Consider the following 18,348-nt stretch of genomic DNA (forward strand, 5'->3'; position numbering starts at 1 on the left):
CATCCATTTTGATCATTAAAAAACAAAACAAAAAAAAAACTATATTGCTCAGTTTCCATTCCAAATCTCACAGAGCATCAGACATCCTCATTTCAGAATCCTCTTCTTTCTTCTTTTCAGTTTGGTGGCATGCAAAAAGCCCGTTCTGGAATCTCAGGTACCTGGTTTAGGAACATAACTTATATTAACTAAAGTTAATTTGATCATTATAGCCATGTAATTGAATCCTAAATTATTTGGACTCAAGCTAGTGTATAAATCTTATTGATAGGCCTACTGTATGTGTTTTCCCTTCAAATCAAAACCTATGACCTCGGCAGTGACCATGTTCTACAGGAACGCCTGTAGATAGACTGCACAACAGAGTAAATGTTTCCTTAACCTTGGGTCTCATTCATTGATATTCAGTTCTAAATAATGAGACAACTCTCTTAAAGCTCGAGGCCTTTAGAAAGGTTTTTTTTTTACCATAAAGATGCTCCATTTGTGAGCACTTAATGTTCCTTTTTTTGTGTCTGTTGGTGGACCCGCAAAACAGTAAATGTTTAGAAGTGCGGGGTCAATAAAAGTTGGTCGCCAGAGAGCATTGTGAATGGAATGTTAGTCAAAGTCCTTAATAGAGCACCCCCAACTACAGGCTTTGTTCTACAGGACAATTACCCACTGGTTTGTCCAATGGGGAGGGAGAGAGAGGGAGCAGGGTCTGGGGTCAAGTGGTGAGACACTGACATATGTAACAGACAAATAGTTCAGAGAGGGTCACCTGGGATGGGGCTGCTAAGCATTGAGTGTCTTGTGAAAAGTGGAGGAGGACCTTTGATTCATTGAGAGCAAAGGGTGCCACCTTTTACCATCCATTGGTTAACTTGCTGCAGGGCAGCATCCTTATCTGTGTTCGTTTTTCTCCAGACATGGCATTCTTTAAAAATTACCCAAGTGTCTGGGAAAAAAGACATGGTTAGTTAACATGTGATCTCATTGGTTGCAGACAAGGGTATTTTTTTCATTTGTTTTCCAAAGAAGCCGTTTTAATCTCTTGTTTTTGGGGGGTGATTATGGATGATCCTCCATTGTCCTCTTGAATCGGGGTCATTTCAGAGTGACGGTAACCAGACCAGGACAACAGCGTATCAACTGTCCTGTGGTGTCACCTCTGCCCACACCAAACATCACTCATGTGTCAATGGAATACTTATCATCATTGCAACCTTTTTTCCTGCAAACTTATAGAGTGACATCAAAAAGGAAAACATGTCATACCAATTAAAAACGATCAACATCTGGTAAACATTCAAGGTCAAAGGACAATGTTTCCATTTTATTTTCTCTCTTCCTCTTTTAACCATTCCCAGTCTCAATTACAATCCCATATGACCCATAGGAGAATGACGCAGTGTGGTATGCTGTGTGTCTCACATCTAAATACTCTAGATCTCAAGTACAGTAATTGTTGTGAATGGACCGAGCACTTCCATGCTCATAGATCCCAGTAGACAGGAAAAACCAGAGACAAAGGCACAATGGAAGAAAAACAAGCAGTGTTCTTTTCCTGTAGTGTGACATGCACTCCTACGAATGTCACTATACATTAGTGGCTTCCGAAATGTGTTTCTTCGAAGCCAGAACAGCACAGGGGTGGATATTTCTGAGCTTCAGTAAGTGAGTTTATAAACCGGTAGTTGAGATGTCCGTCACTGTCCGATATGGGACATTTCCTCCCATTTCCTGTAAGACGGGGATGATTCTATCAGCCTGAGCTTTTCCCATAGAAGAGAAGTTCGGTTTCCGTTAGTCAAGCTGAACATTAACAGGAAGAGAAAACAGAAGGAGACAGTAAAGCTCTCAATTTCGAGGAACATTCAGTTTAGTTTTAAAAGGGGTAGTTCTGTTAATATAAAATATAAAATTAGTTATAATTTTCTTCTGCAAAACAACAAAATAGCATACTTCATAATAATATAATAAGACTACTTATTACACAAATAAACTATTAATGAAAATATTAAGTGCAAACTGACTGTAATGTTTTTAGGCACTTCATTACATGTTAATTATGCAATTAAATTAAAATATAAAATTTAGATTAAATACAATTAAATAAAAGTTTAGAGTGTATTTTGACCTACTTATGTAGGCGGTAAGTACATCTTTATATGTCATTTCATAATTCATTTTATTGTCTTTGAAGTGTTGTTCAGTTGTCTTGCAGAATGTATTGACAAGTATTTATGGTAAACTAAAATAAACTTTTATGTAATTTCTACTTAAACATATGTCATATATTTTTTAATGTATTTGTAATTACACATAACGGTGAAGTTGCAATTTAGTACTTTTAAAATATTTGACCTTTAAATGTAAAACAGAATAACACCATAATAAAATTGTAATCAGGTGCTTTACAAGTGCTTAAGTATGAAAGAAAATCAAAATTTGTAAAAACACGAGGGTGAATCAATTATGTCAGAACTTCTATTCCTTTAACCTAATTTGTGATACTCTCTTGAACTGCTTTGCAGCTCTCAGGTGAGTTTGATACTCAGAAATATTGAACAGACTGTTTAGCATGCACAAAGTAGCACCTGCATGCTTGGATTTCTCAATGTATTGACATCGCAGGTGTCTTAAATTACACACAGGGCAATGCTGAAAGCGACAACAGGCAGCGGGGGACAGGACAGCCCTGGATACAGCCATTACGGCGATTAGAGAGTGAGCTAGGGATGGATGAGGAAGTTAAGAGGAAAAGGGGGAGCGGAAGGAGGAGAGGACTGATGGAGCGTGAAGGGTGTGTAGGGGGAATTCCTGGAATTCCTTAACTGCCGCCACTCCGCTTTAGACGCCGTTTCCTGATAGGTTGCACCTTAGGACACACACTTAGGCATTTTCATGTTTCCAAATGTACTAGGAAGGTAACTCAACATAATGTTCTGTATTGGCCATTTTCACAGTCATATAGCTTCTGTTTGGCTTTACAGCAAGGGTTTTATCAGTTGATGGCTTCAGGCTGTCAGAGTGAGTTGCTTGGCTTGCCTCTGATCAGAAGTCCTCAGCTTTATTTGGCACTGCTTATTCCAGACTGAACAGTCACTTCAAAAAAGGATTTAATAATGTTATAATGAGCAGGTTCTGTTCAGTATGAAATGTACCCTATACTGTACAATGATGCTTGAAGTGGCTTCGAAAAGTATTTTGACTTAAAATGTACATGTAATTCATTAATATTACTCAGTGCTTATTTGTTTAATTACACTGTAACAACATCACCTTAGAATAAAGTGTTGGGTTAAGGCTAAAATTGACACTTTCCAGTTGTCAGATGTTCCAAATGTGAGGGACACAATATAAACTTGAGGGGATCTGACTTCATAAAGCCAGTTCACAACAAAACCCAACAAACATGTCCGTTGCTGTTAGTCTTTATTGTGAGTTAACCTGTACGGCTAAAAATCAGTGGGACACCAGTTGGTTATTGGAAAAGAATGACTGTGAAGTTGGTTCTGATAAGCTCTAAATGCTACTTGCCATTTGGTTTGGTTGATATTTTGTATCATTACATATTATTTTGTTGCAACAATTCATTTTTTTTTTTTTAAAGTGTGACCTGGCTGCCCAAAAGTGCCCAAATACCTTTTTGAGAGCCACCATACAAAGGCAGATGCCAAATGATCATTTCCAATGTCGAATTCAAATGAATTTATAAATATAGTCATAAGGAACAGTCTCTTGTTTTTTGGCGTTTTTTCAACATTCATTTTTAAAGACCTGGCTATGATATTCCAATCTTGGGGTTTGTCCAGCTAAGCCTACTTGACAAAATCCACCCTGAAGGTTTTCTTAAGTCTTGATCCCCGGGATTGGCTCGGTTTAATTTTCTTGCTCCCTCACCTAATTTAAGATTTTAAAATCCATCTAAAGACGATTTTATGCTCTGAAGGAGAGTTCAAATCGCTTATGAAACCTCCTTTGCGGATTCTCCTGTAATATATCATACAACAAATGTTCCTTTAGCATCTCCTTCAAAGTGCTGAAACACTCAGACTTCAGTTAAACATTACACTTAATGAGACCCATTACAATCACATGCCAGGTGCCTCTTAATATCCGCACATGAAGCCAGAAAAATGGACTGATATTTAAATCTTAAAGAGAATAATCAAAAAATACAGATGATCAGAGAGAAACAAGCCAGTTTGAATCCAGAATTCTTTAGCATTTTGTTATATGGGCCAGATGAACAAGGCTAATAGGATTTACTTTGACTGGAAAGAGGGCCGAGGGAGATTGGGAAGTGGGAGGGCATCCCCAGTTTACCCCCTGTTGCTTAGTAGCCCACCCAGAGCAGTCATGTGATTCTGACGGGCATCTAGCACAGATTAGACCTTTAGTAGTGACCAAACCTGGCAACTTCCTACAGGAATATATATGGACTTGATTATAAACTGGTCGGCCCCCTTGCTTACATGCCACTTTAGAAACTGTTACTAAAATGCCCTGAAATCATGTCTTGTTTGTGCTCAGTGATGTCATAGCCAGCGTGTTTCGATGCTAATAACAATAATTTGTTGTAAATTAAATTAAATGTACTATAGATTTCTGAGGAAATCAGAAACAACTGTTGTTTTTCAGTGCAGCAAGAAATGGGTTTTTATTAGGGCCTTTCGCGCCACTGTAGTTCCAGAACTAAATGTACAGTACTAAAGAGACGATTTTGCGCAAATTATTTCCCAGTACGATTTCTAGGGTTGCATTCGCACCGACAGTATGTTCTAGGAAGTGATGTAAGCCGTCGACGTCATTTGTACGCATCGTTCAACAACGAAAACAAAAAAGAACAATGTTAACAGAAGTTATATTATATTTGATACTTTTTACAGATATACTCATGTTAAGGTCACTCAGTATTCTGCAGTGAGTGTGTGTGTAAAACAGTAAAAACAGTAATATTGTAAAATATTGTTACATCTCAAAATATTGGATTTCTATTTTAAAGTATTTTAACATTTAACTAAAAATCCGAATTTTCAGCAGCTGTTACTACAGTCTTCATTGTCACAAGATCTCAGAAATCAGTCTAATATGCTAATTTGGTGCTTTAAATACATTTAATTTTATCAATGTTGAAAACAGTTGAGCTGCTCATTATTTTCTGGGAACAGTGACATTTGCTCAGGATTGTTTGTTAATAGGAATTTAAAAACAAGATTAATTTGACAAAAAAATTAAAATACAAATCTTTTGTCACATTATGAATATTTTTACTGTGACTTTTGATCAATTTAACGCATCCTTGCTGAATAAAAGTATTAATTTCTATGAAAGAAAATTGTAGCTTGGAGTAATTGGGCCTCGTTAAATTCTTAAAACAGATCCAAATATGCTCTTAAGAGCTTTGTATTAAGACTTTATTTCAAGTATCAACATTAACTTGATCACTAACCTAAGCCTATTAAGACACCATTAAATAGGACGCTCACATTAAGTACTTTCAGAAAATCAAAAGTTGTTTAAATGTTCTTGATCATTTCATCTTGTTAGATGTAGAGTTTAATGTCAAAGACGGAAAAGCTAATAGGCCTGATGTACCCCTGATTCAATGAATCTCACCTGTCGAGCTTTTGGGGGTTTGCTTGTACAGAAATGCTCAGCTTCTGTAATGTGGGGCTTAAGCTTTCAGAAGCCTGTTTTCATAAAACTGGCTTAAAGTAAATATTGTTGTATTATGTCAATATATGGATAGAGCCAGATATTTAACTATCAGCATCAAATTTGATTCTGGTCTAGAACGTGTACGTAAACATGTCAATCCAAACCGTGTCTGTTTTGTTTTTACGTCATATTTAAGGGCAGTTAAATTGGAAATTCGTGTGCATCTAGCATACTTGGAGCCAGTGGAAGTGATTTCAGCCTTTTTGGCGCACATTATGCATCTGTGATGGTTAGTAAACTAGACTGACCCTAGTGTTCAATCTAGTGTTGCACAAGCTATTGTTAAACTTATTTATGTTGGACATGGTTTTGAAAATCTTTATCTTGAATGTTTATTTTTTTAACAGATTAGGAAGGAAAAGAAAAGGAAGGAGTAAGAGAAAGAACCGTTTACAAAAAGCTGTTTTGGTGTCAGGTAAACTTCTCAAATCCCAGGTCATCCCAGGTCCCCTTTCAAGCCATCTTCCTGTCTTTGTTTTTATTTCTCTTTCATGCAACAAAAGGCTTTTGTCCCACTTTCCTAGGTAGTCTTTAGAGTGATCAACACACCCGCATATGAAAGGTCAAGGGTCAAAATATTTTGGTCTTTGCCGAACACCATAAAGTGCTGTTATGTGCTGCCTGTGCACTTTCATTATTATATACCGCTTTCAGAATTGCAACCTCAGGCCTGGTGACATTAATTAATACATACCTTAATTATGAATATATCATTACATCAAATATATACATTTTATTTCAACACTTCCAACACAACCTTCTCTTAAACTCATATCCAGACACACTCATTTTAGGAAAAGCGAGGTATAAACAACCTTCAATAAATCATTGGTTTTGTCTCAGTGCAGCTATTTTTGTCTTGAGATTTAGTTTTGACACCTTTGGATTTGCATCCCAAGTCTCTTTAAGTGAAATCACACTGCAAGCGGATTTATCCCATATCTGACTGTAAATGAGAGCTTGCCTGAGATAAAAGCCTTGTTTTATGCCGGGGTATTGGTGTTTTTTCAGCTAGTGCAAAAAGAAGATCTAATAAATTCACTTTTGGGGGGCTTAATTTTTGAGTTATGTCTAACTTATATGTTATTTGTGTGAGACCAAAAGGGTGGAGGTTTGTGAAATTCTAATTCTGTTTTGATGCGCTCATCCACTATTATTCTTCCATCCTTATTATTAGTGGTGCTTTCTAAGACATCATTATCATCACTATTGCTTATACAGCGGGTTAGTGATTTGAACAAACTCCTCAATATTAAACTTTGATGTGTTACTCATTCTGCTGTTTTTATTTTATATTATTTAATTTTTTACTTATTTAAAAGGGGTTTACATCTTTTGGATGATAAAACAGGCAACAAAAATTGCTAAACATTATACATTTAAACATAAAGCACCTTACGAACATGGCGATACTCTGGCCATCCACAATACAGTGGTACTTCCATTTCATGCTGCAAGTGTCCTGCACAACGGCAAAATGGTAATAGTTCATGAATCAACCCTCGGAATGGGTTTTAACCTAAGACCTTTCAGTAAGCAGCCCAAATCTTTAACTGCTAGGCTGCACTAATCTATTTCCCACTAAAATCTGTTCTGTTTTGATATATTTTACTTATTCATTTTTCTTTTGTACTGATTTTCTTGTTCTCTCTTTCTCATTCTCTTGTTCATTCTGTTTGTGAGTATGCAGCTGTATGATTATGGGTTTATGAGTCTAAGAAAGCTTTCTCTTTATTGGATACGGTAAACCTGGCTGGTAATGTGAGATGACATTAATATTGAATAAGATAGAGAGAGGAATGTCAGGTGAGAAAATGAATTTCCATATGCTGGGCTGCTGACTATAATAAATAACACTTCCACACCGGCAATGAGAAACTGTAGGTTCATGTGTGAGCAGATCTGTCTGTACTAACTGCATCACCATGGATACAGTGAAGCACTTATGATGAGATTTAAAGAATGCTGGATTTTTAGTGGTTTGAATCATAGCTATTTTGAATCAGTACCCACGGCCCGGGATTGATTACCGCATTGAACCCGGGTCGGGGACCTAGTAACATTGCGGGGTTCGACCCGGGATGAGCGCTGTGTGAACAAAAGGCAGATCTAATTCCATGTCGAAGTGATGATGCATGTTATCGCGCGACTCTTTTACCGGCTGTTTTGAAAGAAGATCAACGTTCGGGACGACAACATATGTGCAAACTGTAATGAAGCAGAGATCAGTTAGTTCCTCACTTTCCGCGCTGACGTAAAGATCGTTTGCTTGCTTCAGTGAAAGTATAACGTGCCTAGCGTTTTCAACTCGTACATTACACGTCACGCGCTGATGTCACGTGTCTTTACGGGATCTTCAAGGGTTGTGTGTGAAAGCACACACATATACCGGGTCATCACTGGCAGTGTGAAAGTGCGAAATCTAGCGGCCCGGGAACAATTGCAGGAACACTTCACCTGTGTATTTGCCGGAATGGCAGTGTGAAAGGGGCTCTGGATATTTTAGGCATTATTAAAATCCTGGCTGGGACGTGTCCAGTATGAACGGTGCATATGGCCGCCCTAGCTAAACTACTCGTCACTTACAGTGATAACTCAGCATTAAGCTTTGGTTGGAAAACACACTGATTCACACTGATTCATGACTGACACTCTTATGTTTTTCACCATTGCACAATCTTACACAAGTATGCAACTAATGATTTCATTGAGCCTCAGGATCCCTGTTCAAAGATCTTATTCGATATACCTCAGTTTCTTTCTGTTACATGAATTATAAATATGAGTTTATGCTACATTTCCCTTGTTACGTTTCCCTCGGTTCATTCATTTCGTCAGGCATTTTGGAGCTCAGCCTATGCTAACGACTCAGCTCTCCTGAATGGTGACTCCTTCAAAAGAAAAGAGATGACTTAGCATTTTCTTTTGGTTTGGGAAGAGTCATAAAACAGTTTAAAGCGTTTGCAGAATTTGCTTTGTCAGTGCCAAGACACTGCAGATAAGGGACCATCAATAAGGGCCACAAACAGTTGAATCGATGTTTATTTTAGATGGAATTGAGCCATTTGTTGCTAATGTGCTGAATTTGATTGTGAAGGCATTTTTCTTTTCTTTTTGAAGTTGACATTTAGTCATTGAGCTCTCTGCCTGTACTAAATCTCTAAAAGCCATTTCTGTAAACATAACTTTAAGTAGTCTAATAAAAATGTCAATGTTTAAATGTAAAAAATTTCCTGTTTTTTTTTTTTTATTATTATTATTATTCTTTGTATTAACTTTAAAAGTCTTAAAATGTGTTATATATCATTCCCATAACCATGCAAGGTACACTGAAAATGATTTATATAAAAATGTATACTGTATAGTAGCTGAATATACTTGGCAAAAAAAAAAAGTGAATTTTTGGAACATTTTTGAAACTAAAACACTTAAGACTTAAGAAATAATAAAGGGTAGATACACTGAGAAGCTTCAGAAATTGGATGGGATGTGAAACATCGGTTGTAAAACAGACAGACAGAGGGAAAGTGAGGTGCTTACAAATTCGGTACCAGTCTGGAGTGAGGATAGACTCTCTAGGGTAAAGCTTTTGACATTTAACTAGACCATCCATAAACAGAGCAGAGCGAAGCCATTGACATTCATTCTGTCTGGCAGAGTTTTTCTCTGGCTGATTTCGCTCTGCTCGCCTCACTCTGCTGCAATCTGTCATATCGGACAACACATTCTTCCTCCATGTAAAAGGCTGTAATTCACTTCAGAAATGTCTCAGCAAAAGTGAAAAGTGATAATGCTTTGGTGAAAAATGTATTCGAATGATTAAAGTTGTAGCTATGTAAAGTTGATATCAAACAATTGATTATATCAAATAATTCCACTCTTCACTCTTCACGTTTTGGATGTATCTCTCATAACTTCCAACATTTGTTCTATTTGATCATAAGTGGCCTGTGAAGTGGACATCACAGGATATTCTGCCATGATTCTAATTCGAAGGGAGCATATATACAATGTTCTTCCGCAAGACGCAAGCATTTCTGTTTATTAACCGCTAGAGCGTCAAAAGTTACAAATTAAGCTTTAAAGGTGCCATCTGTCATGTCTGGCAAAAATCAAGAAAAAAAAAAATCAAGTCATACTCCACATTCCATACCAGATGGGGGCAGTATGCTTCAATAAAGTGAATTGGTCTACTCTAGAGTAACAAACAAGAAACGGCATAGTCTCTATGCTCCACCCCTACTTTCACAACAACCCTAGAGCCATAGCCAAAGCCTAAGAGGACGTTTTGCCTCCAGAGGAACGTTGGGTGTTGTCAAGTGATTTTGAAACATGACATCTTCAAGCTACTCCCCTTCACCTTTACCAGTGAATATGTTCCTATTCGTTTTGTTCATATTACATTTTGAGTTGTATATACACATTATTTGAATTAAATTAATTTGACAGACAGCATTCTGTCAACATCATTGGTCAACATCAGACAGCTGATGTTGACCAAGCTAGCGCCAACCAACGTAACCAGAGCTGCTAACTCTCAAGCATTCACCGTGAGACACATGCAATTGACTTTTCACACGCTTTCACGCCACACATCAATTTTCTCACACACAGAAAAACCATGAAGCAAAGAGGACACGGAGACCAACAGACTAGACAGAGCAGGTTAGTTATGATATAAATAAATGGGTAAGTTATAGCTAGCTAATTACCAAACGCAGCTACGGTTAGCCATTGTTAACATTAGCACGTTTATCGAACAGCCTTCGATGCATTTCTATGTTATAACTTCCCGAAAAAAAATACACAAACATATAAAACAAACTTCTAGCGAAATACTAATAGCATCTAACTTACCAATCCAAAAGAAATGTTGCAAGTTCGGAGTCGAACCTCATTTCTTTCAGGTCCATCAGTTGTCTCCAGCGATGGAAAGCAGTGCCGATGTTTACTCTGGTTCGGCTCCTTTTCTTATCGGATTTGATTTGTGATTCCGAGCGCGGTTGTTTCCCTGTAGAGGGTGGCGGTCTCTTGCCAAGGGCTTTAGTCATCCTTCCGCTCTCTTCCCTGAACTGAAATGAAGTAGTGGGCTGTACTTATGTTGCCCGCATACCGCCTCCCATGGCCGAAACTGGTATTATGACACCTGTCGGGCCGGGGCTAGTAATGGTTGATATCTCTGCAGCACTATAACTTGACATTTTTTTTATGACATCATCGCCCTTATTTCTTCTCATTCTTTTGATGCGTGTAGGTAATTTTTTTGATATTTTTACCTCAATTTTTGCATATGGCACCTTTAAAGACAACTATCTCTTGGGACTATTAAGTGTATCAGTTTAGCCTCATGCTACATTGTTGATTTTATAATCTCTGTGGCTTCTACACTGTTAGTATCTTTGGTTAGTTCAATCCCATTATTAAACAGTGATTATGTGGTGTGATCACGAGTGAGCTAAAGCTATGTTAGCATAGCATGCCCCTCCATGCTCTGTCACTCTTTACCTATTCATTAATTCAGCTGTGACTGATGGGTGCTTGCCAGAGCACTCCATCTTTTGTGTAATTAAACAGCTGTCTTTGTTGAAGCAATATGAAAAAAAAAAAAAAAAACTGATTTGTACCCCCTCCCCCACCATACATTTTTTGCTATAGAGCATCCCTAGTGACCAGGCTAGCATTTGATTAATTAACAGGCTGAGTGGTCATGTTGATTGCTTCATTATTTGTGCGATAAGCATCTTGCGGAGGTGTCAGATTGATGTTCTGGATTTGACATTAATCCACGCTAAAGATGTTTAATAACAACAGTCTGGACTGCAGACACAAATCCGGGCCCACACAGTCTTTAGTGTTGCTTTGTTTTAGGACCCAGATTTGATGATGTCATAATGAGAGTGTGGGCCCTCACACCCATATATTTTTATTTTATTTTTTTAGCCAGATAACAAAGATTGAAATGATAATTAAGGCTTTGCTTTGGGATTTTAAGGGAGGACAGTCACTGTGCTCGTGGATTTATGTTTTGTTGAGGATGGCAATTTGAGTGTTATATTGTGTGTTAACCAGCAAGGCTTGCTACAAAAAAAAAACAAAAAACAAACACTGTTTCATTCTTCTGAAATGAACACACTGATTGAACCTTTATCTGTTTATTAGTATCCCTGAGCTGAAGCTCTAAAGTTAATTCCAGAATCCTAACTAATTTGAATCCTAACTAATTCTGAAGCTAACTAATTTGTTTTGCATTCAACAAAGTCTTCTGTTGTCCAAACGTCAATTTAATCTAGTTAAGAAATAATAATTTCAATTTAACGTCAATTTAATTTAGTTAAAGAGTAATTTAATTTAAACTTATACTGCATTTTCGATCAAATAAATGCCACTTTTAGTTCTTTCAATTATAATAGACTTTATTACACTTATATACTTTAAAAGGGTATAATGACTGAAAGAAAAATTTGACATCCTTTATATATCCAGCTTTGTTTATTTATGTCTCAGTCTTAAACATTTTTTAAATCGTCTCTCTAAATGCCCTGTTATAGCTGACTTAATAACACTAAGACCAGTCACAGAGCTGAACCTCCCCATGGATCCGCCCAATAGCTTTAATCATCCCTCTAAATAACAACTATTCATAAACTTCTCAACGAAACAAGCAGTTATCTGTCTCTCTCTCTCTACACACACACACACAGTAATAAGCACTGATATGAATCACATGTGCCCTTTTATTACGTGTTGCAGGGTAAATTTGACCCAATCCCCAGAGAACCTGATTCAGCAGCTGCTGTGGCTCCTAGTGTCCAGTGCTGTTATCTAATAAAGTTGCCCGGTCTGCTCTACATTGAAATGTCATGGCCATGATGTATCTACCACAGTTTGTACAGGGAAAGGTCATGACTGCCATCAGAGCCAGTGACATGCACACATATATTGCAGTGTTTTACAGTATTCCATTAGCTTCGTAGCAATGACCGAGTGAAACGCACATGGTTTTGTAAACTTTTTGTGTAAACCGTTTTCTCCTCCACCATACTTAACAATACTCCTTTAACTTTTTCTTACTCGTTCGTTCCTGTTTGTTTTATAGATCATCAGTAGTTATTCCTCAGTGCCCTCATCTTTTTCAGCACACGCACTCTCGTTTCTGCAGCTGCGTCCTTTGGCTTCTTAACGCAGAGCGTAAGGTAGCCCCTTACAATGTACGAAATACACCACAACACATCCTTTCTTCGGCAGCCTCCATTCCTGCTATTGTCAGCATATCGTAATGTGCGTCAAGAGGTAAAATTAGCAAGCTCTGTAATGAGTGCTGCTTTTCCTGCGATACACTCACTTGTACTATCTGCGTCTGTTCTTGAGTAATGCTCTTGCTCTGAAGATTCAGGACGTTTTAAGTGTTTAGAGGTGAACTAATGTAGCGATGAGATTATCCTGTTATCAGAACAAAAAATCCACATGGATCCTTTTTGGCATTATGTGAGTAACCATAGAAACCAACGATGAGAATGTGAACAGCTCAGAGTAGAATCTCTGAGTTCTCTTCTCATAATTACAGTAAGTTGAGACACATTATTTATTATTAGTTGCTTTATCTTGTTTGCAAATTATAGCTGATTATATTTATTAATCGACTGTTTTTGGATTCATGTTTTTGCATTATCAAGTGAGCAATTTTTATTTAGTCTTGCATGTAATTATGTTTAATTTGATATTCTGTTACAGTATGTTGGCCCAAGGCTTAAAAGATTGCATAAGTGCATATTCAATATGAATAGATGATATTAAGTCATTAGTAAAAGAACCAATCATAACCAATCATAAAACACTGCTAATTACAGGATAGGAAATATTATCTCCCAGTGGGTTAAAAGAATATAGCTGCTAGTGTTAAAATGATTCCTTCTTAGTCTCTCTTCAGTTTCTTTTACAGCCAAAAATCACCTCCTGGATTAGTATATTTCAGCCCATTTACAGTGCCTATAAAAAGTATTCATAACCCTTTTCACGTTTTTTTAATTATTATTATTATTTTATTTTATTATATTTTTATGTTGCAGCATTATGTTAAGCTACTTAAAAAAAAAAAAAAATCTGCACTCCATACATCACAAACCAAAAAAGAAAAACATATTTTTGTAACATCTTTGCAAATTTATCAGAAATAAAAAGAATTATATAAAAGAAACTGAACTACATTAATTAGGAAAACAGTGTGTCAATAATGTATCGATTAATTCAGTGATGTCATCATCTCAGTTCAGTTTAAATAGTATCTGTGCAATCATTTGCAATCAAGTCAACGATATTGGTGTAAATGAAGTGTCCCCAAATGTCTGTTATGGGGTGAGCTTGTAAACGCCGAAAGGTTGTTAAGGGTTTATTGCATTTTGCAGGACCAGTTAACCCTTTGATACAAGCAGAACCAGACACATGCTTTCCCTGGATACATTTTTGCCAAGATGCTTGTCGAGTAGGGATGCTCCGATCACGATCGGCCGATCGTTATGCGCATCTCTTTAGTAAAGCCGGTTTTCTAATCAGCGGTTAATTCCATCAGGTGCGTGATTTCACATAGAGCAGCTGTTACTACACAGAGCCGTTGTTAATAGAGAAGATGCGCAAATCCACTTCATTTTCAGCGTTTTTTGGCGCATCTCCTCAGTTAACAACGGCTCTGTGTAGTAACAGCTGCTCTATGTGAAATCACGCACCTGATGGAATTAACCGCTGATTAGAAAACCGGCTTTACTGACGAGATGCGCATTAACGATCGGCCGATCGTGATCGGAGCACCCCTATTGTCGAGTAAACATTATGTTCAGCCAAATGTTGAAATGCTTCAGCATTAAGAATTAATGCATTTCATTTAAAAAATAGTATCTTAAAATTAAAGACAATGGTGCTGATAGCAACTACCCAGTGTATCATTCTGAAAATTAATAAATGTACAATTTTGAGTGGTGTTTTTCATGTAAATCTCACCACGGCAGTGGACGCTAGCTAGCTAGTGTTACAGTTTCAGTTCAGTTTGTACTTTATTGTGGTTGCTAAGGTGTTCTGAGTAGTTCTTTGCATGTTGTTATGTGTTTTTTTAGGTAGTTGTTTGGTGTTGTCTTTAGTTTATAGGTGGTTGTTATGTGATTGCATGATGTTCTTGGTGTCTAGGTAGTTGATTGGGTGTTTTCTTTGGTTTCTAGGTGGTTGCTACAGTGTGCTGGGTGTTTTTATGTGATTGCTTGGTGGTTGCTCTATGGTTTATAAGTGTTTGCTAGGGTATTCTGGGTGGTTTGTTGGTGTTCTTTGTGGTTGTTAGGGTCTTCTGTGTTGTTACTCGGTTGTTATAGGGTGTTCTGTTGGTTGCTTGGTGTTCTTTGTGGTTTCTTGGATAGTTGCCAGGGTGTTCTCAGTGGCTTCTAGGGTGGTAGCTTGGTGTGTGTTCTAGGTGGCTGCTAGGTAGTTTCTTACTAGCCAAAAGTCGAAAGTCTCTTTCATTGTCTGTCCTTCAGCATGGCTTGGATCCCTCCTTCAGGGCAAATCTATACTGTAGGGTTTCCCCCCCCACATATTTTATTATCTTTCAAGCAAGAGTCATTAGTTTGTTTTCACGGCAAATAAAGTAAATGGACACCTCTACTCATTAGGCTGCACGATTTGAATAATAATTCACATTTGTAGTAGCCTACAAGTATTACAGGACAAGTCATGTGGCAAAGTTTAATATTTACATTTACATTTATTCATTTAGCAGACGCTTTTATCCAAAGCGACTTACAGATGAAGACAGTGGAAGCAATCAAAAACATATTTAACGCTAGGGATTTGAAAAGCTGACTAATAGTAAGTAGCAGGTTTACCATACACAGTTAATTAATTTAACAGTAAATTACAATAATCCAAAAATTCAAACTAAACAGGCATAGTGACATTTTTGTGTGACAGTGTTTATGTATTTGACTGTCTGGCAGGAAGAAGTGTGTTCAGAGGGATGTTTCTCTGTGTTGGTGTGTTTCTTGCTGGGATGTGGGAGGACTAATATGTTGACAGCACCCCTGCTATTAGCTTCACAGTGCTGTGTCAGGTCACCACACTGTTTATCTCCATGTACCCAGAATGCCTTGGAACCTAGCTGCGGTGTGTATCTGGGGCTGCGAGTACATCTGCTTTGGTCCAGCAGCCAGTTGCGACAGAGCTCAGCCCAGATGCTGAACTGTCATTGGACGAAATATTACCTCCTTGCTGGATTGTGTCTCGCGCTTCTAAGCACGGTGATGCTGATTTCCAATTTGGATTTAGTTCTAGGTTTGCTCAGCTCAATTAGACTGTGTAATTGTAAAAGATATCCATACAGCACAAACATTGGCTTATTCACATTATGAGTTTTTATTTTTGATAGAAATACCTCTAGTTCTTTAATGCTGTCTCGGACCTGCGGTGTAGATTCAAATCAAAACTATGACCTGTCAGTTTAAAACATTTAGTCAGTGTGATCTGATTTAAAGTTGCTGCAAATAATCAACCCTTTGGTATACCTTCCATAATAAGGTATTTTTTAAATGACATTTTCTGAGAGTTAAATTTTAATACTGCCCAGTCCACCTGCTATTCGGGCTACTTCATCAATCTACATAGGATAAATGAATACTGTATCAAATGTGGCATTCATTGTAAATGTTAACTAATGGGGCTTTATGGTAAAGTGTTATCTAAATAATGATATATGCAATTAGTTGTGATTAATTAATCTGCATATTGTGCAGTTACTTTGATTATAATCTGACAGCCCTATTTAAAACCAAAGAGCTATGAAAGATGTTGTTTTTATTATTTTTTTTATTTTATTTTTTTAAGACAGTCATTCAGTTAGTAGACACACACACTCACACTGAATGCTGTCTGGCAGTCCCAATTCCCTTAGGTATTCTGTGATAGACAAGAGGAAAGAGTGGGAAAAGTGTGACAGCCGTCTTTGTTGAGAATGGCTGCCTGCACTGAATTTCAGGTTACATGGAAGTCTCATTTAGTCTTGTCCATAATGACATCGAAGATTAAAACGTCTATGTTTTTCTGCACAAATCGTTCAAAACCTAACACAAGAATCTTTTGCTATTACAACTTTCATGATGGTCTGAACGGGAACATACTTTTTAATGTTTAATATCATGATAGTGTAGGTTGTGAGAAGCTACAAAGCTGAGGATTGAGAGAAATTTCGGTTGCACTTTATTTTACAGTACGTGTACTAACATGTACTTATAGACAGTGTACTTACAGTGTATTTATCTAAGAAAGTTCTGGTAACACAAGGTAACTACATGGGGTAGGGTTAGGTTTAGGGGTAGGTTCAGGATTAGTACCTAGTTATTACATAGTTTTTGTAATTACTATAATAAGTACATAGTATGTACATGAGGAACAGGGCTGTAAAATAAAGTGCTACCGAAATTTCTGAGCTATTCATTCTAAAATGTTGTAGTGTTGAAGATCTCTCTGGTGTCAGAGTAATGATGAAAGAGGATATGAAGTGTTTTGATAAAAGGCAACAGCGATCCAAGAGGGTGTGGTTGCCAAACGCTACTAAAACATCACGTTGGATGTGAGGTATTTTGAAGAAACTATGTTTTGGGAAGCTTTGAGAGTGCACATAATGTCCCTTTGAAATATGTTGCTATTTGAGGCGATTTATGGATGCTTAAATCAGCACATATCAACTAAATACACCTCAGGCGTAAGGCCAAAGAACAATATTTGTCAGTGTATATATATAGAACAATTCAACAGACCCAGCCACCATTGTCAGTTCCCTCAGAGGTCAAATGCAAATCCGACAATGTCCCTCACTGAGCATTTATTGAACATGTACTGACTGAACAAACACAAACAGGCCAAACGCCCCATTGGTGTTATCAGAGAACAATCCTGTTTTGCACTGGTTAAGCATGGCATTTAGGGCCAGAACTATTGATAAATGTGTACAAGAAAAAACTATCAGTGGTAATGGGTTGTTATAAATTCATAATTCATAAAACAATAATATAATACATCATATGTCGAAACACTTATTAACTCTAATAATGCAATACAAATAATGCACCGCATAACATTAATGGCTTGATAAGAAATCTCAATGTCTTGTGATTGCAGACTTTAATATCTTGACAAATCTAAGCACGGTAAATCAGAAACTCTAGAAGAGACACGAGAAATAGGAGCTGTTGACAAAAAGGCAAAACTGATATATTAAAGCTCATTTGTGCTATTTTTCCCTTTGGGTACTTGTTCTTTTCAGCATGCATAATTAGTATATCTATGAATGGTTTCATATTGTGTATTTAAATGATATTCTGCAAGTCTGGACAAAGAGGACTGAAAAACTACTGTGCATTGTAAACGATCCGCCTCCGTCACTCTTGGGGTGGTTGGTTCATCTTTCCAAAGCATCCCTTTATCTTATCTTCCTTTATTGTACGTTTATTTTTAATGTGCCTGTGGGCTCTTTAGAGGCTGTCTTCTATAAGAAATCCCTTCTGTGATTAAAGTGGATCATGAATAATACCACTGTTAGCTACTGTAGATTTTAGAAGAAGTCTCTCATGTGATCCAAAGGGATCTTTCTGTATGTAGGCCTATTTG

General features: G+C 37.2%; 1 protein-coding gene across 6 annotated transcripts in view; it reads left to right on the top strand.

The window, feature by feature from the left end:
* The window catches only part of LOC127946197 (transmembrane protein 108-like), a 52,254-nt gene that overhangs the window by 3,091 nt on the left and 30,815 nt on the right, over positions 1-18,348 (top strand). Inside the window, exon 3 of one of the 6 annotated variants that reach the window (XM_052542594.1) lies at positions 6,057-6,124. The exons of 3 other annotated variants lie outside the window; for them this stretch is intronic. In XM_052542594.1, the coding sequence (XP_052398554.1) occupies positions 6,057-6,124 (68 nt within the window). Of the gene's footprint in view, positions 1-120; positions 158-6,056; positions 6,125-13,133; positions 13,273-18,348 lie in introns of those variants that run through there. 2 more of the 6 variants (XM_052542595.1, XM_052542599.1) reach the window with 2 other exon arrangements.

This window comes from Carassius gibelio, chromosome A24 (assembly GCF_023724105.1).
Source record: "Carassius gibelio isolate Cgi1373 ecotype wild population from Czech Republic chromosome A24, carGib1.2-hapl.c, whole genome shotgun sequence".
In the NCBI taxonomy this organism is placed as follows: Eukaryota; Metazoa; Chordata; class Actinopteri; order Cypriniformes; family Cyprinidae; genus Carassius; species Carassius gibelio.